Source organism: Brienomyrus brachyistius, chromosome 18, assembly GCF_023856365.1.
Source record: "Brienomyrus brachyistius isolate T26 chromosome 18, BBRACH_0.4, whole genome shotgun sequence".
Lineage (NCBI taxonomy): Eukaryota > Metazoa > Chordata > Actinopteri > Osteoglossiformes > Mormyridae > Brienomyrus > Brienomyrus brachyistius.
Window position 1 is genome coordinate 2,850,844 of NC_064550.1, and position 22,714 is coordinate 2,873,557.

Here is a 22,714-nt window from a genome sequence, read left to right on the forward strand (position 1 = left end):
AGTACAGTGAAGTGATCAGTCCAGAAGAAAAATCTACATTACTACATGGTTCCTGTTTTTTTATTGAAATGATACATTACAAAAAAAAATGAAAGCAAACCAATAACCAAGAACTAATTCGGAACTAAAAATGAACACAGCCAAAGTACCCAGTATTTTTAGAAATGTGAAATGGAAGTAAAAGACAATCATACTGATCTTTAACGGGACCAATGGGCACTGACAGGGTAATTTACTGTATATATTAATATTAACAATGTGTACAGCCTGAGGCAATGATGAGGTAAGTAAAAACATCAGTTATTGGGGCGTCCTCTAGGCATCCGAGTCCATATCACTGTCCCCTCCAATGGACCTGAACTCCTCACTATCTTCTTCATCCTCACTAAGCTGGACCTGAGACAAGACACTGGGACCGTGCCTCCTTGATGCACTCTCTTCATCATCATCTTCGTCCTCCTCGTCCTCCTCCTCGCTCTGCCCATACCCTTCTCGACTGCCCAGACCGCGGGATTGTCTCTGGGTCTGGCCCTCCACTTCCTCGTAGCTGCCGTAGCTAAAAGAGGAAACTACGTGTGATTTAATGATCAAATGTAAAAGAGTGGATAATCCATCTACTAGTTTTTCCTTACGGGGCCACCATAGACATGCAGGCACTCAAACAATAAGATATTCAGAGACTCCAATCAACATGAACAGCAGACTCCACCAATACACAGAGGCATGTATCAAACACAGAAATATGACGACCGTGCCACCTATACATGTAATTTTAATTTACTCCCATGTACTTCTCAGTCCAAACTATATAACCACACAATTCCATTTAAAATCGTAAATTCAATGGTCAGCTTGTGGTCGTCCAGGTGTGGTGGTGCACTGACCTGACATTGCTGTCCTCAAGGTGACCTTCATCTGTCCCCTCAACCTCATAGGACATCATGCTCTCATCCTGCTCCAAGCCCATGCGTGCCACCTCCTGATGTCCCCTGGATGGAGTAGCTCGCACCTCTACGTCTCGGTCTGAATCACTGCCACTCTCCGAGAGATGGATGGCTGAAGAGGAGAGGGTGCCAGGGCTTAGCAGCTTCCTACTGAAATTATTTGCGCTTTGCGGAAACGCGTCGCGAAGAGAGAAGCTTCGGCAGAGCAGCACAGAAATGTGAAAATTTCAGAAGGAGCGCAGTTCCAGATCTCAGCTGTTAAACACGGGTTACCATCAGCAGCCTGTCTCATTAACATGCTATACTGTGCAAATACCTTATGCAGTCAAAGAAGATGATGCTTAAATGATGTTCATGTTGGTGTAAAACTACGATATGTGCGTCAGTTCAACCATTTCAAAACCTGCTAAAATCACCCCACTATTTGCAGAAAGCATCCAATACACGTATTTTCTTTTTTTTTTTGACCTGATCACTAACACACCTCATGCACCTCACTGAACTATCAAGCTAATTCAATCAATCAATTAAATAGGGGTGGTTATGTAATTCAACAAATACATGAAGTGGTTAAGCCCACTGATGGCCCTTCGCCCTGCCCGTTTTCAGCCATACTCACAGGAGAAAGGGTTATCTCCCTCTTCTTCGCTGGCGTCATCCTCTCCATCTGACATGAGCAGATCCTGGTAGAGCACACTGGCTTGGGCAGGCCGGCTGGAGCCTTCATCTTCCTCTTCTTCCTCGTCATCATGACCACGCAAGCGCCTCCGCGGAGGCAGCAGGAGATCCTCTTCGTCATCCTCATCCTCATCATCCAAGTCACCTTCTTCTGCCTAAAGGCATAACCATCGTACACAAGTGAGAAGTCAGAGGAATTAATTAACCACCTCCCACCCCCTACCACCACCCTCCTTCGAACAGAAATCTCACAGGAGCCGGGGTCTTGGGCTTCCCGTCATCATCTTCCTCGAAGCCTTCAATATCCACGTCGGACTCCTCCTCGCCCAACCTGCCACGCCCATGCCGGCCCTGGGAAACAGATGTGAGACAAAGTGCGTCTGAGGCAGAGGGACCAAAAGAGTGGAGGGATCGATGGTGGCGGCCCAAGCACACAGGAGCAAACTGAAAAGGGCAACGGAGAAGGTGAAAAGCTGTGAGCGGGCGGTAATGCTTCTGTGCCTCCCGTTTGCCTCGACGTGACACGGCTTCATGATTCACCAGAGCATGGAATGAAACACACACACATGCAAGGCATGAGAAAGTGAAACGAAAATCAGCAGGGTGCCATTTACCGTTAATGGCAGTGCATCTGTTAACCTGAAAACACAAGCAACCCCACTCCCAACTATAGCAGAATCAGCAGCACTAAGAATTAATAATACCAAGAAGTCAAGAAGTCCGTTATTTGTCATTTTAAAAACTGCATGCCTTATGTTTTACACAGTAACACGACAAAACAGTCACATTCCTTGCATGAGTGTTTGTGGAGCACTTCAGCTCACTCATACGGTACAGATGTAGTGAAAGGACAAGGTAAGAAAGTAAGACTGAGGTGGGGGGGGGGATCTAGGGAGGGGGCCCTTCACTGAGAACGCATGGTTCCTCTTTTTCCCCTGACTCTCCATACCTGCCCCCCTCTCTTCTCGGGGGCTGTGGGGGGAGGGCCATCCAGGAATAGGCTGGCCTCCCTGTGCAGGCTCATTGAATTGCTGCTGTCAAACAGGTCAGGAGGCTACGGGGAAAGAAAGACAGAGAAAGAGAGGCGGAGGCCATACAGAGAGGAAGATACGGAGGTAATAGTGCTGGAAACGGAGGTTGTTAAGGCAGAGCTCAGAGCGGAGTTTGTTTGGTGTTAGCAGTGTGTCGTATCCATCAGTAATTTTAAAAAAGTACATTCTGTATCCCAGGAAGAAAAATAAAAATGGGAAAGAGGCAGCAAAAGCAACTGAAGGAGCTATAAGGTACAGAAAGCTGCATCGCACCACTGATGGCGCTGCGGCCCCACGGTGGTGCGTACCTGTGGGGTGTAGGGCCCAGGCGTCATGGGCTCCAGGCTCTCCAGGTCAGCTGCATCTAAGGCCGCTTCTTTGGCAGTGGAGATGTCCTTCTCCAGCTGAGTCAGGTGCTCGTCGTACTGGAAAGACACATTCAAGTACAGTGAATAAGAAAATTCGCCGAGCAATATACAGGTAAACAAAACATGCATTTATGATCAGCTATAAACGTTATACAACTGATCAATGTGAAATATTTGTGACGACTTGACAGCTTGCAATATCATTACACAAAGAGTCCAGCTTCTCACACTTCACGAGTAGAACCTTACTGTCATAATTTATGTTCACCTATCAAGTATTTAATCATATAACCGGCGCCCAAACTCCGGTGCCCCCACCTCTGATAGAGTCTGCTTGCACACATTGACAATTTCCAGCGCAGTGTTGGTGTAAGGGCTGTCAGGGCCTAGGGAAATCAGAAACACACATGGATCAGCTCTGCTTTCCCCACATGCTGCCCAAATTCACTGGCTGTGCACTGATCCAGCTGGCAGCCAGTGCAAAAGACGACCGAGGCACCAAGGCTCGCACTGCAGTTTCAGCCACTACGTATCATAAACACAATCACATTCATCTTAAGCCTAATGCTTAAACAGTAGCTTAATTCCCAGATTCCTTTTTCTTTTTAGCTCAAATACCGTTATACTTGACACTGTTTGTGTGGATCAGGCTGATGTCGTTCAGGAACACAGTCCTGTTCTGGTACTTGTGCTTGGAGATATTCTGAAAAGACAGATGGAAACCATAGCAATTTGGGTCTGACAAGCAGGAAACTTTGCCTAAAAGTTACTATTTCACACTCACATAACCAACGAGCAATACTACAAAAATCAAGAGACTGCAAAAAATGCCTCTTTACAAAGGCTCCAGCTACAATCAAATCATAAATCAGTTTCTGCTGAACTGACACACGCTTAAATATTTGAACTATCATGTTTAATTACACTCTCATTACTTTTATGCAGGTATATAAAAGTTTGATAATCAATGACAGGTAATGAATAACTGGACTGGTGAATACATAGTATAATGAAGAAATAAAAAAATCATCTACTACATACATTTAACTTGTAATTTGTGTAAATAAAAATTAGGATTAGACATTCGTTGCTACTGTAACAATACATTTTTAAAGAATTAATAGCAGCAGCAACAACTTTATCTATCTAGTTGTTCTAATACTAATAATAATAACAACAATAATAATAATAATTATTATGGCAGAGAGGTGTTTTGCTGGGTGGAACTTTGGTCTCATAAACAGATCCTGTTGGTGCTCTCTTACAGACAGTCTGCATGCTCTCTCCATCTAAGAATAAGTCATGTCCAACAGTACAAAGGCAACCATTTTAGATGGAAGGTCAATTATTAGGGACATCAACAGCAGACCTTCCTGTATAAAATGATTCCACAGATGAAAGCAATAGTAAGTGAAAGATATGAAGGTACGCTGTAGCACTGACCTTGCGAATGCTCTCCAGGTCCATAGGGTTGGCTATGACCTTGTAATAATCAGGCACAAACTTCTTGTTCACAGGATGGTGGAAAGGCCATGACTGATGGAAAATGAATGAATGAAAAATGAGTTTAGATGAACTGCATTCCAAAATCACGTCAAGCTTTACTGAATCGCTGACGTTTGTACAAACTACAAAATGAAGAAGGAACACTGGCTAGATTGTTAAGGCATGAGAAGGAACTTACATCTGGGACAGCCATCATCTTCTGGGTTACAATATTGTCAAGTATAAAGGAGAAGGCCACCTGATCGTCATCATCCAGAAGGGGGTTGATGGCTTTCTCTAACCTTACAAGCCTGTCCTCCTTCTGTAAGGTGTGGAGCAAAGAAGGGAGGTTTTGGGGGGGGGGGGGGGGTTAGGAATATGCAAAAACCAAAGGGAGGGTTAAGCAGGAATCAGAAGGGGGTGTAACAGTGAGGAAAATGGGAAGGATACAGCAGGAGGTGATCAAAGGCAAAAAAAATTAAGGGGCGTAGGAACTAGGGGCACATGCCCCCCCCCGTATGTAATTTGGCTTAATTCATCCCCCTAATAAACAGACCTTTGCCTTTAAGATACCAAGATTCCCCCCCAATACCAAACTCTCTCCTACGCCACTGAAAAGAACTGATGTCATTATAATACAGCGACAGCCAACAGCCAATGAAAAAGCAGCGTGTTAGAGAGCAGCCCTGAACGAACCTCCTTCAGCTTCTCATCACAGAGGTCCAGCATGGACTGAGCCACCTGGGTCAGCGGATGCTTCGCCCCTATAGAGCAAGTGAAAGAAGGGAAACAGAAAAAATAGGTCATGACAATAACACTGCGTTCTAAGGGATTGTAGTGGTATTACATGGCGATAAAGAGTCAGCAGACTGCAAGAAAAGCCATACCATTGTAGGTAATGCTGTTCTTAACAATGAGCTCTACGCTCTCACGAAACTCCTCGCGGGACGGATACATGCGCTTTCGCACATTCTCACGCAGCGTCTGTAAGTCCATGGGCCGTGTGATTATCTTGTAGTAGTCCTTCACCACCTTGGCATTGACCGGAGTATGGAATGGGTACGTCTGTCATTAGAAAGGAAGAACGGTGTTTAGTACATATTTAAAAATCATAATATTGACACACGTTTCACATGGAAAATCGCTGTTTAGGGGGCATCTGGATGAGAGGGAAGACAGTCTTACATTAGGGATATCCCGCATGTCGTTGATGATGCCCTCCAGAATCGAGGACAGCGTGACCATGGGGTCCGTGCGTCGGCGGTGGATGGATTTGTGGGGCCGCTGTGAGAAAATCATCAGCAGGAAGAAAATGTGAGCACCACAGTCGACAAGTGGGGCCAGCTGAGGAGCAACAAGATGATTCATATATCTGCAGTAATAACCCAAGAAAAGCAGAAGCAGTGGCTCACATTAAGGTAGTCGCAGTGCACTGTGGTTCCCACTCGCCTCTTCTTCTTGGGTGGCAGCTGCTGTTTGGGGAACTTCAGCACCAAGGATTTCCGACGCACTTCATCGGCACTGCAAGGGACATTCAAAGTGACCAGTGGTAACAAAAAGCCGACAGGAACGTGAAACAGGAAAATTTTGTCCCTGATACACTTGAATTTTTTTTTGATGATATCATCAGATACCGGTACCACTTTACAATTAAGCTCCCTTTTGAAACTTGTAAATGGTAGTAACTCATTAATAAAAAGAAAATTTTAAACAAGTTATAACACAATAATTTAAGTGTTACAACCTAATTAATAACCAGATTATAAACCATTCATAAACTCCTTATATGGGTAGCCTTATTGTGAAGCGGCACCCAGATATGTTTATATGGTCAATACATGGTCAAAGCCATTGGTATCTAATTTAACACTGCTCTACATGATTAAGTCAGTCTGTCACCAGAACAGTGTAAATGTAGCCAAAATAATATTAAATAAGCCATTTTATGACCTTACAATATAACCTTAAAAATGGTTTAAATATAAAAAACAGGACCTAAAACTCCTATGTAGTATGATAGAGTATATCTATTCCTAGTCGATCATCAGTAAGTCATGTTCTGCTGGTCTACAGCCATGAATTCTCAGGTTGTCTTGATCTTGGTCCAAAAAACGATGTTTCACCTGAATCTTTCTTTAGCCAAACCATTATTAGTTACAAAATGCTTATTAAAAATATATCAAAATTAAGTACCTTTCAATGAGCTGTTTTCCTAAGACAATCTTGGTGCCCTCAACCTTGATCAGCTCCTCATTGTCATTGTGTATCACAGTCTTCTCCAACTCCTCTTCTTGCTCCTCTGTCATTGCAACCGGGTTTGACGGTGGGGCATTAGTTTGATAGTACAACGGGCAAAATTTGTTGGTACGCATGTGACCTATCGCACCACAAGCTCCACACTTCAGCTAGGGGAGATAAGAAAGACCGCGTGAGTAATACTGCCTGAAGACCAACAGCAGCCAGAAATCAGTTCCTCCTTCCTGCCACCTGGAAAACTGCCAGATACCTTGAGGTCGGGGCGTTCCTTGATCTTCTTGGCTTTCTTCTCAGGTGGTCCTTTAAATTTATCTTTCTCCTGATTGCGCTTAAGTCGCCTCAGCTGCTCCTGGATTCGCCGACGCTCTTTTCGCATCTCCTCCCGATGCTGCTCATCGAACAGCGCAAACTTCCGTCTGCAGCCAAAAGAGGAGACGCCAAGCTGCCGTGTGAAGATCCTGCTCCCCGTCCCGCAACCGGCACCCATTGAAATGTTCATTATTTAAAATACCAACAAGTTTGACTAGTGACAGGAACGTCCGAAGTCATACACACATTCAGACTCACATGAATTCGTCATCCTTTGTTGTGCGTATACGTATGTACGCATCGATGACAGAGGCCTTGCGGACAGTCTCGCAGCGGACGTATTCCTTGCCCTCCTCGTCCCGGAAGGTGCGGTATATTTTCAGCCGCCTTCCAGTAGCCGAGGAATTGAGGCTTGTGACAGAAGAAGCATCATCATCCTTGTGGGAGCCAGTGGACACAGCACTGGCTGCAGAAGAAGCGCAAAGAAAATCCATCGCACCCAAAAAGTCCATGAAAATATACCGTAAGAATACATTTTTAGCTACATATAGGGCTGGACAGTTAACTGAATTTTAATTTCAATTACAATTTTGGCTTCCAAAACTCCATCAAAACTAATGAAAATAAAATGATTATTGTGCCACATTTCATTTCGCAGTGACGCTCCCGATTTGTCGTCATAAATCCAGTGCACCCCCTTTCCAGCCCCTTTCCATTTGTTTCTCAGTTGAATTATATTTATAACTAAAGGCAATGCACTGTGAAAAAGACGTTTTTTAAGTTGCAAATTGGAAATGCAAAATTTCCTAAAAGTCAATGAATAATCATGTTAAATAATTATCTCAACATTGACCAAAATAATCGTGATTATTATTGTTGCCATAATCATGCAGCCCTAGTAACACAGATACATGGAAATCATCACTAAAGGAAGAATATACTCCAATGACTCAGTATCAAGATATATTAAGAGAATCGGCACAGTTAAAGTAGGACAGCCAGTACAAACAACAACACAGAAGTGTTTCTCTGTAGACACCTAGCTGAAGACGTCATCGTACAGGTCAACATTACTGTGTATCGAGATACTTAATGGACCCCAATTAAATTAATGAGCCTCATCTCAGGTAATATGATTTCAAAACTACCTTGCAATACAAGTTTATTTCTTATGGTTATGACAAACAAATCCAAAGAAGTTTTCAGTACACAAAATTCAGAATTTACCAATTAAAAGTAAATTAGCGGGATGGTACCTGATCTGTGAAATACCCACCCTGGTAATGTTTCATTGACACTGCAGGAACATTTTACACTGAAAGCAGCTGGGACTCACACAATCCCTTACGACGGTCTTTGCGTCCCTTGTCTCGGTCACTCTCCTCCCCCATTAACATCCGCTGCAGCTCCTTCCTCTCCTGCTCCTCGCGTTCCCTGGACAGCTGCGAGCTGGTTTTCTTGTTCTGCAGCATGTTCTCTATATTCTTGCCCATCTCCTCGAAGTCGCTATCCTCAGCCGAGCTGCTGTCTGTGTCCGTCGAGAGGACTTCTGTGGACTCCAGCACCCTGAAATAACGCAGCAGTGTAAAGCCTTAGCTGTGATGTTTCTACGATTCAGTCGTTTACAAATGAACCAGTTCAATGGTGTAGCTGTCTGAATTAGGAAGGCTCGGGGAAGGTCTTACTTATTCTGCAAGTCGAAGATCCTCTGGCACTCCTCTTTGTAGCGTTCCTGGTGTTCTGCCACCGAGAACCGTGAGCCTCGGGCAAACTTGCTCATGGGTCCCTCTCCAGAGCGGGCTTGCTCCGTAGACATGGTGCGCACGACGTCGATCACTTCCCACCGCGACAGCTTCTTGATCTGCCAGGGAGGAGATGAATCCCCACCGTGAACCAGCAGGTAGAACGAGTCAGGATGGACTTTTGCCTCCGCTAGACACCCTGAGCACAGTGGCTTGCCGCAGCCTGTACCTCTTCTTCCGGAACCCCGAATTTGCGCAGCAGCTGCTTGGCGTTCTTCAGAGAGAGACGTCTCAAGTCAGCGTCCGTGCCCGTCACAGTCTTCTTCGCTGGCTGAGGTTCCTTGTCGTCCTACTCAAAGTCAAGAGGAGTCACAATGAAATATAGCTGCCGCAGGGTAAACATAAATTCATCTCCACCACCATATTTATGTACTTGTAATTTTTAAATTGTGGTATATGTTTATCTAATATTTCTAAACTAATTCCACTACATAAAAAAAATCTATTTCAGTGTTATGAAAGGTGTGCCTGAAGTTTTTTTTTTAAAAGACAGAATAACCTTCTGTTGCTTTAGCTAGTGAGATTGCAAAAACATAATAAGAAATTCAACAGCATTAAGTAAGAGTGGGGATTACAGGACGGACCTTCTGCTGCGTCGGCTTGTTGGGAACCTTGACGTAGGAGAACCCTTCGCCACAGCCCGTCGGATCGGCCACTCCTGTGACTTCCAGAAGGCACTTCCCCTTCATTGCGGCAATGAACGCTCGCGTGGTGTTCCAAGGGGCGGTGCGTACCTGTGGGGGGCAAAGAAAACGCACCAGAAAAGAAAGGGTTAATTCCTTTTTCACAAAGAAAGGAAGCCTTCAAATGGGCAGAGAGAAGTTTTACCTCATCGTCTATCTTCATCTGAAAGTCTTCCTCATTTTCCTCCTCTGGAGCGAAAAAAGATTTCTCTCCATATCCAGCATCCTGATGACAGATTAATACAAAAGAAAATATCAAAAAAAAAATATGCAAAAGGCATACAAGATATTTAATAGCTTCTTTCAGATGCATAATTTCATGTTACAGTGATATGCACCAAGGAGTATAATTAATATGGTGTTGTTCCTGGAAATATTGCACTTATAGATTGCCCCAGGTCAAATATTTCTGAATCGGCTTTTTCAAAAGTTACATTTTAGTTTGAAGGTGCAGCTACAGATGGCATAAGGCTATGGCAAATCATGAAGTGGCCAGATCTCACCTTCAACCTCTGTTCTGCTACCAGCATGCTGTAATAGGCACAGCACTGCTCTGGGGACACCATGGCACGGATCTCTTCCTCTGTAGGAAGCCTGAAATCCGGCTTCAAAACCCACCAGTTGGAGTCCATGCCTGACAGGATCAGAGTTATTATAAATAATTAAAAGAGAGAGAGAGAGAAATGTGCTGGGGTGTGCGATGTTTTCCTATGTATCGGCATCTGCGATTCGGTATTGCCTGTCACTGGCTTAGCAAACAATTTCTTAAATTGGTGTTCATACACCCACAATGCGAAATAGTGGAGTGCACATATTAACAGAATTTAAATTCATATCTGAAGTGAGCATTCTTTATTTCCTGAGTTTATTTAAGGACAAGGCAAATGTGCTTAATACTGACCACTTAATTGAGAAACTGTCTACCAGTTACCCTGAATGAATGTGTGAGCTTTGTATCCTCATCTCTTAATGGCCTACAAAGTCCAAAAGCAGTCATTTGCTATAGGACTCTCTCTAAGTATCATTACCGACCCTTAAAAGAGCAGGGTAGTACATGAAAAATACATTATTGGGGGGGGTCTAAATCAAAACCCCAGGGAAGTTCTTTTGGTGTGAAAGTATGCAGAAGCACTGGGAGACGGGAGGACGACAGCGGAAGGTCCTGCCTGTACGCTTGAAGTCGGCACAGAGCTTCAGGCGCTTGCGAATGCTGCTCTCTGAGTGTGAAGGGAAGGCTTTCTTAATGTCCTCCATGCGAATCCTCCGAGGCCGGTCCTTGCTCTTCCAGAACAGACGATAGATAAACACCTACCAAAGAGACAGAGAAGTCAGCTTGCGTGAAACATGAGAGCCCATAGACACCATTTCCAGAGCTGCTAATTTTATGACACAAGTCACAGCACAAGTTCACCTGCAGGAAGTCTCTGATATGGGTGTTTGCACGCTTGGAGTTCGGCCCTGGCACTTCGTAGAGAGGGCACTCCTGACCAACCACAATGATGTCCACGATTTCACGAATGTAGTATCCCTGCCGTGTGCGCAGCACCAGGAAGTCTGTCTCGGGCATCTTGTGCAGATAGATGGGGGCGCGAAACAGGTTGTTCTCAAAGGCCTGGGGAAGGAGAGGAGACCACCGATTCAACTGTTCTTATTCTACTCAAAAGCAAAATTCATTTTCCATTATACATGCATTAATCCTTCAATACATTCATTATCTAATGCTGGATCTCAAACTCAGGGTCCATGCAGGAACCATAAGGAACCGTAAACAGTGGACGGTTTGAGTACACTCACCCCACAAACCAGAACAATTCAGCATGTTGTGGCATGATTAAAGTAAAAGAAACTACTGGAAATGAGTATTCAACCACAAATCCCTTGCTTGAAATTGCAGCAGAAATTCTCTCTCCCAACAGTAATCACCAGACCGCTTCATCACTATAGGTTCCAACTTCAGCTTTTTAATTCATTGCTTGTCGATTATTTTTTTAAACAAGCAAAATGCATCCTTATTAGGATTCAGATGTGACTACAGACGTTTTCTATCTGCCCGACTTGCACTGTACTGTGTTGGTGTGCTACTGCATTGTGAGCTGCTGTGCTACTGCCTGGTGAGCTGCTGTGCTACTGCAGGGTGAGCTGCTGTGCTACTGCAGGGTGAGCTGCTGTGCTACTGCCTGGTGAGCTGCTGTGCCACTGCCTGGTGAGCTGCTGTGCCACTGCCTGGTGAGCTGCTGTGCTACTGCCTGGTGAGCTGCTGTGCTATGCTAAGTTCATTCTTTAGCTAAGAAACTCTACAGACATGGAGCCAGGGACAGAAATCTAACCCCCAACACTGGAGGTGTGAGTGCACAGCATTATCCTGCTGGCAGCTAATTCCCCTCCCATATTTGCACCCCCAGAAGACAAATCTGCTATCTTTTGGTCATAAGCACATATAAGCACATACCCCCAGCTTCTATACAATATCTGCTTTTCTATCTGAATTTCTCTGTCATATTATTTCCAGATCTATCATGCATTTAGGGGAAAAACACCCATCGATACATCATTCATTACTAGAGACACACCTGCAGCAACTGGCCAGGATGCAAGGAGCCAAGAAAGGGAGAGGTGTGGCAGTAGACAGTCTCCCCATATTTACAGTCTGGTGCTCCAGGATCCTTCCCTGGTTTCTGTGGGAAGATCACAAGCTGTAAGATCTCTGCTCTAAACCAGCCTCAGACAACAAAATATTCATTAAAACACTCACTCTCTTGTAGTAATTTTTGATTTTGGTCGCCATGCCAACTTGCATGAAGAGGGGTGGGTACTCCTCACTGTACTCGGCCAGGATGAGGTCCCCATCTTTGCCTGTCAGGTCCTGGGCTGTGCGCATAAAAAACATGTCTCCTCCACCCGAGGCCTGGCGCTCCTGCTCTCGCATCTGCAGGTACAGCAACCAGGGTCCTTTAGTTCCCCTTCCAGTTTAAACATCACCATTAAAGCCTGCCTGCATTTCACACCGGCAGCTCCATGACAACTCTCTAACACAGGGTTTCCCAGACTGGTCCTAGGAGACCCACAGAAGGTCCACGTCTTTGCTCCCTCCCAACAATAACAAGGACCATCCATGGGTCCCCAAGGATCAGACCGGGAAACATTGCACAAGGGGTGAACGCAGGCCGCCCACCTTCGCCTTCTTCTTGATGTGTTTGAGGAGCGGCTGCACAGGGTGGGGGCCAGGCTGGGACAGCGCCCCGAAGGAGTACTTCTTGAGTGTCGGCCGGTGAAACTGTCGCAGCTTCATGGGGCCCATATGCGTGGGGAAGAAGGGCTGCCGGAGCTCCACCGCGGGGATGGAGTGCTGGAGAGAGACGCAGACGTGCTCACAGCTTCTCCAAGCACAAATACACATACAGGATGTCAGTTTGAGGCTTGGGTCACATGGGTTCCGAGGAAGACAGTGAAATTCTTCTGCTACAATAGCACCAGAAACAGTGCAAGATAACAGCATAGGAAATTCAGCATGAAATCTAGCACATGGGGGGCTAATCTTATCCGTAAAGGGCCGGTGTGTGTACAGGTTTTCACTGCAACTTCCTAATCAGATTACTAATTAGAGGACTGATTGGCTGAAGAGTCCTGACACCTGGGTTTGAACAGCTGACCTACAGGTTATCCCAAAAATCTGCATACACACTGACCATTTGCGGATAACATTCCCCCCCCCCCCAAATCTAGCATCTTAGAAAATGCAAGATTCTCTACTATAAGCCATTTTGGTTTTAACACCCAGAGTAGGATTCCCCAGTTCTGGTCCCAGAGGACAGTTTGCAGATTGAGTCTCAAACACATCTTATCAGCTAAGTACCAGGTTTAGTACGGTGTGTTTAAACAGGGAAATCTGCAAACTGCACTGCTCTGGTGGATCTCTATCTGACCTACCTGAATGATGTTACCGCCGAACGTTCCTCTCAGACCCTGCTGCTTCGGGTAGTAGAATTCGTCATTGGAGAGATTCCAGGGGTCTTTCACTTCTGGCTGAGACATGTTCTGCAAAATGGTAAAAGATGGGTTTAGTGTGTGTGGCTTTAATAGAGAAGAGTCATTTACGGGAAACGCTCTGCTCGGCCGACGTCTGCTACCTGCTGAGGCTCTTCCTTGATCACGCCCGTCTTCCCCAACAGTATTCTGCTCTTCTTGAGGGCCGTTTCCTTTTTGTTCTCTTTAGATGGGGAGTTTGACGTTCGTTCCTCCTTTTCATCGGGAATCTCTGTGGTCGTAGGGTGGAATAAAAATGTGAAACATCGTGGAATGGGGAGAGGGGAAGTGAAATATGTCAGAGATGCTGATCACTGTACCTAAAATGATGTTCTCATCATTGGGGTCTAGTGTAAGGACCGGAGGAGAAAGCAGGTAATCCATGGCCTGGTCATCCCAAATGATGTTGTCTTCCCAGCGGCCGTAGACCAGCTCCTCGTTGTCAATGGGGAAAATGGAGAACCAAGGCGCGTCGTCGTCATGAGCCGCTGCCACACAAACGCAGAGTGACGCTTAATTAAACTGCAGCATTTTTTTTAACAAGGCCCAGATCACCTACCTAAAAACTCATTCATAACTGTGAATTGGCAGCATTACCTAAACACTGCCAGCTTATCAATAATTTATGGTACATAGCTGATGCAAAGTCTAAATGATACCATATTCTAAACCTACGTCAAACTATGCAAAGAAATTCAGCCAATTTGGCACATTCAGTTCTTTCTGTTAGAATCATTATCATACCACTGCACATTTAAAACATTCCATCTCTCCCATCCATCCATCCACTTCTATTACATTTTTGCACCACAATCATTCATTCAAACTGGACCAAAAAAAAATTTGATACACCAACTATAATCAAATTTGAGATACATTATGCCATATTTGATTGTAGTTCATTATTGGGTTTTTTCAGTTTCTCTATAACTTGCTTGCAAATAAGCAATGCTTATTTGGTTAACTAATTACTTTTCCAGAAGATCATATCAATTTCCGGTCTTATGATGTTATTCTGATGCCTGCGCAAAACTCACTGGATAAACTGGTTTATGTCCATAATGAATAATGAATGAATAATCACATAATGAATAATTTAAATAATACCTTGCTGGTCCTGGTTATGTTTGTCCCGCTTACTTGAGCCAGAGCTGAGTGCTGGCGCTTTGGGCATGGGGGGCGGCGTGGGGGGCACCAGCTGCGAGTTACTCCGGCTCAGACCTGCATGGCGAGGACAAGTCAGGCTACTGACAGCAGGAAACCCTGTGGCACAGAGACAGCTGTTCAGGCGGCACCCAGAGGGATGGGGGAATCGTGCCCAGTGACCCTTACCCTGCTGTGCATTGTATGCATTGGCATTACGGGTCATGCTCGAAGGCAGCCAGCCTGCCAGACTGGCACGCTGGGTCTTAGTGCCCTTATGCTTTACATCCTCTCCATTCCAGATAATATCATCTTCCCACTGCAGCTGAGTCACCATCAGGAACAACTCATTCTCTAAACGCTGTCCTTCAGTCACCTCTTCGCTTTCTTCCTGTATACAAACACAGAACCACAAGTCAAGGAAACTGATTTACATTTCTTATTTAAGACAGTATCATGGTTTAAAATTCAATTTTTGAAAATATATTACGTTTAACTAAGAAGCTCTTTCCGGCAAAGAATAAAAATAAAAATAATAAAAATAAAAATCTAAAAAAAAATGAGAATAAGGTGCAGTCCAGCTTACTTCCTGGGGGAGGGTGGGCTGCTGCTCCTCCTGTTCTCCTGGCTGCTCCTCCTTCAGCCGAAACCCATAGTGAAAGGTGGAGCCATCTTCAGGTACCCCTAACATATCGTACCAGAGCTGGGCAGGTCCATAGCGCCATTCTGCCACCTGTTATATCACATTCAAGCCCTTTATTCATCTCCGCAAAGAGCTGTTACACCCAAATTGCAAAACATTCATTGAATCAACAGACATGGAGAATGAAAGCAGCATGTACCCGGGGGCGCGACTCTGGCACCTTGTCCCCATCACCAGCTGCCTGAGAAAACTTGGACTCAACAGGGGCCATCATGGTGATCTAAGAAAAAGACACAGCATTGTAAAGTGCATAAGCTAAGTCTAAGCATTTTTTTCCATATGGTTACAACTCCATCCATCCATTCATTCATTTTCCAAACCGCTTATCCTACTGGGTTGCGGGGGGTCCGGAGCCTATCCTGGAAGCAATGGGCACGAGGCAGGGAACAACCCAGGATGGGGGGCCAGCCCATCGCAGGGCACACTCACACACCATACACTCACACATGCACACCTACGGGCAATTTAGCAACTCCGATTAGCCTCAGCATGTTTTTGGACTGTGGGGGGAAACCGGAGTTGGTTGCAACTCATTGAAAACAAATGTGTAAGGGTTTTATCCTCAAAGTAAAGCAGGGTGATTCAGCAGATTGGCAGTTTCCATATCAATCCATCTCCCAAAGCTTATCTAAGAAACGGTTGAGGGGGGCCAAACTCCATCCCAGAAAGCACAGAACACACAGCAGAAAGTTCCGGACAGAATGCTTGGCCACCATGAGGCACACGGGTAAAGAACAAACACATACGAGAGGGACGATTTAGCGACACCAGCTCAATGTAAAAGTTAATATCGCAGAGCAGGATCAGTCAGTCTCCCTGGACCAGTTTGTTTTAAGGGCCTTGCTAAAGGGCTCAACCGTGATATAAATACTTTGCTAATCATGGGATGTGAACCAGCGACCTTCTGATCACAGGCACAAAGTCCCAACCGGCAGAGCCACACACCTCCCCAAGTAGGACTTCAACCCTGCACATACTCCCCAAAAAGCCCAGATGGCTACCACTCAAGCACAGAGCCACTGATGTACCTTACCGAAACCCACGGGTGGGAAAACATGCAAACTGAACATACAGAGTGAAAGCGGGGAATGCCAGGGGAGCGAGGCCTCAGGACCGGCTTGCTGCACTGACCTCGTCGTCAGAGAGACACTGCTCGGGCGGCGGAGGGGGTGGGTACTCGCAGCTCCAGCCAGACTTCTTCTCGCACCCCAGCTCTGCTGGCTCGGCATCGGGCAGCGCCATTCCAGGCTGTGGGTCGCGGTGCTTCCTTTTACGCTTCCGGCGGGCACTTCGCCAGACTGACGGCATGTTCTTCCCCGGCCCAAAGAGGCGAAGGAAGCGCAGCACCTAACAGGAAAGAAAGCAACCAGTGAATGTTCTAGAAATGATAGATCACAGCCAGTACAGGATGGGAGAAACATACAGCACCAGTCAAAAGTTTGGACACACTCACCAATAAAAAGGTTTATTTGTACCATTCCTTACATTTTAGAATAATTATAAAGACTTCAAAACTACAAAACGACATATATGGAATTATGCTCTGACCAAAAAAGAATAAAGTGACAAAAAAATATATATTTGTTGGGGGGGGGGGGGGGGGGAGTTCTGTGTGTTGCTGGTTCAAATCCCATGGTCAGTAGAGTGATGTCACCATTAGGCTCTGGAGCAAGGCCCCTAACCCTAATTGCTCCAGTAACTGGCTGACTCTCATGTTTCATGAGGTGGTCCCACATATATCGAGCACCCATTGGCCACTTCTCCTTTACTCTCAGGTCAAACTCTTCCAAAACCATTTTGACTGCGTGTAAATAAGGTGGCCAGGTCACATGATGTGACACTATCACTCTCCTTAGTAGGCAGCCCGGTGTGTCCAAACTTTTGACTGGCAGTGCATGTCAAACGACGCACCTTTCCAGGCCTGAATTCCGGAAAGAGCTCCGTGACAGCTGGCAGGGCTTTGGCCGCATCCTTCTGCATGATGCCGGCTAAGGGCAGGGTCAGACTTCCCGGGGATCCGCTGGATCCCGGGCCCACCGCCGGCCGGTCTGTCTCCGACTCAGAATCAGAGGAGCTGCTGAAATCCACCTTATCCACAGCGGACGACGGCGCGATGATGGAAGGCAGGATAATGCCATCGCCCTCATCGCCCAATGCTAAGAAAAGTCCCAAAGAAAACACAGACGGAGTCAGTCACACGCCGCATCGCGACAGGGTCACTCTCTACACGCCACGACAGACGCAGACGGAATCCTTCTCGTGGAACTCACCATTTGCAGAAGGTGCCATGAGGTCATCTTTCTTAGTCTGCTGGAGGGGCGGGGGCGGCGGGGGCATCAGCTTGGCATCGATATCTTCACAGTCAGCATCATAGTCATCCTCATCATCTGCAAAAATCATAGTCAGTCACAAAACAAATTCAGGGACACTTCCATGTTCATCCCAGTTAAGCATTAGTGTGTTTTTGAGTTATATACATTTTAATGCTATTTAATTTATGAGATCAGGGCAGAACATGCTAAATAAATACGAGTTAAAAGGCAAAAAGTTCAGCTTACTGTCATTCATTATTTATTCTTACTGTCCATGACTGTTCAAGTGTCTTTTCTACCATCTAAATGTGTGTGTTATGCTACAATTAACCTGCAATTTCCTTCTAGATTAATAAAGTATCTATCCAATCTGGTCTGGGGACATAGCCAACAAGGAGCCAAATGAAAAGGGCATACTAATTCGAGTCCAGTTATTACACAATATGCAGATTTTACTGACTGGTGAAATATCACATGAAATCAGAATTACTTGAAGAAAGAGACAAGTTTAACCGTTTTTAAAAAGCTGCTATGTGAAAACTATGATGTCCTGTGACACATTGTCTTTATGATGAAATTTCAGTTCAAGATGACTGATTTTTAAACATACCTGTCCTGTGGGAGGGCTGCAGTGTCCCCATGGCCTGACGGTACTTCCTGGTCTCATCCTCAGCCACTTCGCTGATGTCAGAGTAATCCACTGCATCATCGGTGCTTTTTACCCATCCTGTACAAAGAGAAGCATCATTCTCCAGTTTCAAAGGAAACATTAAAAGATGCTGAGATGTCATTCCTGGGCAGCAGGTAAGCAGAATTAGACAAGAATGATCTCAGCTTATAGTTCAGCATGGACCCTTGGGCTCTGCTCATGTACTCCTGGATTGTTTTAGGTAAATATCACCCCAAAAAAAACTGGATAGAGCTCAGGCTTGGGTGGTATCAAGTTTGTTTTTCACACCGTCATCCCTTCTAAACACATATACATATACATACATACATACATACATATATATACAGACAGACAGACAGACAGATCATGTAGGCAACTGTAGACTCCGGAATCAGAGACAGTCGAAACTCATCAGTATGGCAGTTGTGCAATAGGGAAACAAGGAAACACGCAAAATTTGAACATATTACAGCTAAAATGACCACACTTTGTTTAAACACACCACTGTCACTACTGGATTTGTGGCTGCACACATACTAGGTTTCACACATGCTGTGCACGCCCCAACAATTTACAGCGCATTCACAGTGCATTTTCTTTTTATGTTATTAACCAACACATGCGCATTATTCTTGCACCGTTTTCACTTAACTGAAGCCAACACTGTGCACTACAATACATCGCCTCAATACAGCATCTCCAAATTGTAGATGGTAGATGTATTGCCTTTATATAGAGCTTTTCTATTCCTACGAGCACTCAAAGCGCTTTACAATTCATGCCTCACATTCACCCATCCACAAACACATTCATACACCGGTGGCCAAGTTAGTTTTGAAAAAAGAACATCTGTATGTTTTACGGTATTAAAAACATCTTCGGAATTTCTAAATACTGCTGTATACTGTAATACCATCATGCCGCCCAAGCCTAACAGAGCATGAACATTAAAATTATGCATTTAATACTGGGGCATTACAGTGCCCTTGTTGCCCTTACCTTCTGCATCGGTACTACTGGGGTCCTTCTCCTCCTCACCAGCATCCTCCTCACTGGCTGTAATCTCTGTTATTAGTGTACCCAGCCCTAACGAGCCTAAACCAGCCAGGTGCTTCTTGGATTCCTGGATCACCACAGGGTACAATTTCAATTAAAAGATTTTGTGGTAATGAGCACGGAATAAATGCTCAAAAGATTTTTTTAAGGATTGAACACTTCCAGTAACACTACAGGATATGCAGCGTTACATGGACATTTGCACATAAAATCTCTTCTTGGAGTATTTATTTTCATTATTCTTTGTCATACATAGTCTGCATTGTGTGATTAACTACAAATAGTTAACATTTATACATTTCAAACAGCTCTCCCTACATAGCTCTCACTGCCCTTACTATGCTCAATTTCCATCCCAATCTATGCACTCCTGCTTACTCACAGTATCCAGCACGCTGTCATCTTCCAGTTGTCCATCTTCATTGATGTTGCCAAACAAGAACCCCGTAAGGGAAAATGGTCGTTCATGTTCATCATCACTGTCTGATTCCGACATTCTGAAAAACAGACTAAGAGCGTATAAAATATTTCGGTTAATATCTAGTCGGTGTTAAAATTCGGTTTGCAATGTTATTTTGTCATTGCATGCTAGTTCTTCACATGTTTTCAAACAACGCGAAACCGGAATATACCGAAAGCAAACACAAGATAACAAGCATATCCGACATACACAGGAGTCGAGAGCGAGAACCTGCACATGTGACACTACAGCTCAAACCTCGAGACACCGTGGCGCCCGGGTAGAGCCATTTCTTACAATTAACATGTTAATATGTTTTCCTGTCTGCTTCACTCATTACTATTTCATCGATCATTAAACCAATTTTTTACAACACCTAAAACCCCAAAGTATAGGGGCAACACAAAACCAACATTACTATGGTTAGCGTTGAAGACATATCAGACAGTTTGAAAGGACTAATTCCGACTAATAAACATTACTATATTCGTTAACTTTCATTTCATGATTTCAGATAAATTCCAAAATAGCAGAATCTACAGATCCTATGAAACGAGACTCAACATAGGTATCTCTGTAATAGTAATGCAATGGATTACTCATATTGACATATCCAACAACAAAAATTTTTTCACTCTATCACTTCTACTTTACCTGGATTATATCATACCTTACCTCTTTTGCAGAGCACTAAAACGCGGGAGACAGCTAGCTTTGTATATTACCAGGCTTTGAAGATAATGTGCACAAAAAGAAAACAACTATATGTCATACATGTTCCCCCCTTTCAGTGTATAAGTATTAGCTAACTGTACGTTTTCATATAATAAGCAAATCCTCTCCTTCCAGTGTTTCTTGTCTTATGCTATATGTGTTTTGACAATAAACTAACCCCAGCTTCCGGCTACTAAAATTTGCGTCACAACCGGTCAAACTTTGAACACACAAAATCCACGATTCACAAAAAAACAAGCAACAAATAAGAACATATTTTAAATGTTATATTTTAACTGTTTGATTCATTAAAGAATACATAAGAATTTTAGCGCAATAAAATAATATAATAGTATACGCATGTGCAAAGACAGTTTACGTAAGAGAAATTGTGTGCTGTGAATCGGGCGATAGCTGCAGATCAGGTACTGACAGCTAGTCCTGCCGTCCTAAGGCATTTGTCATACAGTTGTGTCGCTTATTTCAGAGCTGAAGTCGCAACAACCTTATTGCAACATATTGTAACGCAGGAGCCGCTCCTAAAGTCTAATTTGCATCCCCCATCATGAAGGGCGACACCTCGTTGTGTTTAAATCGCTCAGAAGTGTATAACTAGAGGACCCCGCGACCAATCGTGATCATCAGTTCGCAATGTGTCTTTTATTTAAATCATAGAACCTCCACCGCTGGAAAATGTATCTGTGACAGAGGACCTTAATTTTCTGTTGCAGATGGGATTTGGCTCTTGGAAAAAAGAGCTGAGGACCCCTGAACTAGAGTAGGGTAGAGCATTTTTGAGGCTATTTGGCAAATGCACCATCTTTGTGCTGCCAGATATGAATAAATAGCTTAAATGGGCGGTCTCATCCTGTATCGGAGTCTTTTGTTTTACCTTTCCCATGCAACAGTGATATTTGTATTATGCCTATTACAAAATATACTTTTACCGCGGAAGGACAATTACGATGTTTGATTAACTTCTGCATCCTTAAAAGTTTATTCATATCACCGTGGAAATTAACTAAATACATTCTTTGGCCACTTTATTAGGTACAGCTTGCTATTACCAGGTTGGACCCTTTTTTGCTTTCAGAACTGCTTTAATTCTTCATGGCATCGATTCAACTAAGTGCTTGAAACAATCATCAGAGATTTTGTCCAAGTTGACATGATAGTATCACGCAGTTGCTGCAGATGTGTCAGCTGCATCTTCATGATGTAAATCTTCCATTCCACCACATCGCATAGGTCCACCACTGGATTGAGGTCTGGTGACTGTGGACAAGACACTAGTTTGAGATTAAATGGACTTTGCAACATGGTGTGTTATCTAACTAGAATGAACCATTAGAAGGTCGATACACTATAGTTATAAAGGGATGGACACTAAGGGTCTCAAAGTGTGCCAATAAAATATGCCCTATATCATTACGCGACCAAAAGCTGCCTGGATTGTTTTTACCAGGCAGGAAATATCCATGCTTTCATGTTGTTTATGCTAAATTATGACCCTACCATGCGAGTGTCATAGCAGAAATCAGTTGTTGACCAGGCAACGTTTTTCCAATCTTCCTTTGTCCAATTGTTGTCAGCTTGTGATCAGCAGTTTCTGAAATACTCACACCAGCCCACCTGGCAACAATAACCACGTCACAAATCACCTTTCTTCCCCATTCTGGTGTTTGATGTGAACATTAACTGAAGCTCCTGACCTGTATCTGCATGACGTTTTATACTGTGCTGCTGACTTATAAGTGGCTGGTTAGATATTTGCTTCAATGCGTAGCTGAACTAATGCATATAATCAAGTCTCCAGTAAGCCAGGGACGGATTACGGACCGGGCCAGCGGGGCTGCTGCCCAGGGGCCCTTGGGGTTCAGGGGGCCCGTGGGGCCCCAAGCCCAAAACAATTTGCAACGCTCATCAACAATGTATTTTCGTTTGTCTGTTTTAGAGGGCCTACATTCTTTGATCCTCTGCCTACAAGGGCCCCTGACCCTATAGGGAGGGCGTTTGGCTGCCAAGGGCCCTTGAATTGTGGTGGTTGTGCTCCTCGCAAATGTTTTGCCCACACAAC

At 44.5% G+C, this 22,714-nt stretch overlaps 1 protein-coding gene across 3 annotated transcripts; it reads right to left on the reverse strand.

Annotated features, from left to right (window-relative positions):
* Positions 1–42: 42 nt before the first annotated feature.
* taf1 (TAF1 RNA polymerase II, TATA box binding protein (TBP)-associated factor) lies at positions 43–20,835 on the reverse strand. Of its 3 annotated transcripts, none has more exons than XM_048983003.1 (42): positions 20,599–20,835; positions 19,846–19,960; positions 19,407–19,530; positions 18,348–18,464; positions 17,696–17,812; positions 17,337–17,581; positions 16,557–16,772; positions 15,565–15,645; positions 15,309–15,455; positions 14,912–15,113; positions 14,687–14,800; positions 13,900–14,067; positions 13,684–13,811; positions 13,484–13,591; positions 12,729–12,902; positions 12,309–12,482; positions 12,127–12,231; positions 10,968–11,168; positions 10,723–10,864; positions 10,060–10,190; positions 9,702–9,782; positions 9,458–9,607; positions 9,043–9,162; positions 8,757–8,932; positions 8,408–8,637; positions 7,330–7,537; positions 7,013–7,178; positions 6,700–6,911; positions 5,919–6,027; positions 5,692–5,790; positions 5,394–5,571; positions 5,203–5,270; positions 4,706–4,828; positions 4,465–4,557; positions 3,640–3,724; positions 3,340–3,407; positions 2,962–3,078; positions 2,572–2,676; positions 1,875–1,973; positions 1,564–1,777; positions 885–1,056; positions 43–556 (listed from the first exon to the last, which is right to left on the reverse strand). In XM_048983003.1, the coding sequence occupies exons 2-42, from the start codon at positions 19,957–19,959 to the stop codon at positions 316–318; spliced, it is 5,922 nt and encodes a 1,973-aa protein (XP_048838960.1). In that variant the 5' UTR covers position 19,960; positions 20,599–20,835; the 3' UTR covers positions 43–315. The 3 variants fall into 3 exon arrangements, with proteins under 3 accessions (XP_048838960.1, XP_048838961.1, XP_048838962.1); XM_048983004.1 differs by having other exon boundaries at positions 20,578–20,835; XM_048983005.1 differs by lacking the exon at positions 2,572–2,676.
* Between the last annotated feature and the right edge of the window lie 1,879 nt (positions 20,836–22,714).

Excerpts from the sequence above, each read along its gene's own strand:
- taf1 (XM_048983003.1), bottom strand. The coding sequence starts at position 19,959 with ATGTCGGAATCAGACAGTGATGATGAACATGAACGACCATTTTCCCTT. Across the intron at positions 2,677-2,961 it reads CTGGGCCCTACACCCCACAG|CCTCCTGACCTGTTTGACAG; the intron begins GTACGCACCACC and ends CTTTCCCCGTAG. Across the intron at positions 1,974-2,571 it reads CCGAGAAGAGAGGGGGGCAG|GGCCGGCATGGGCGTGGCAG; the intron begins GTATGGAGAGTC and ends TCTGTTTCCCAG.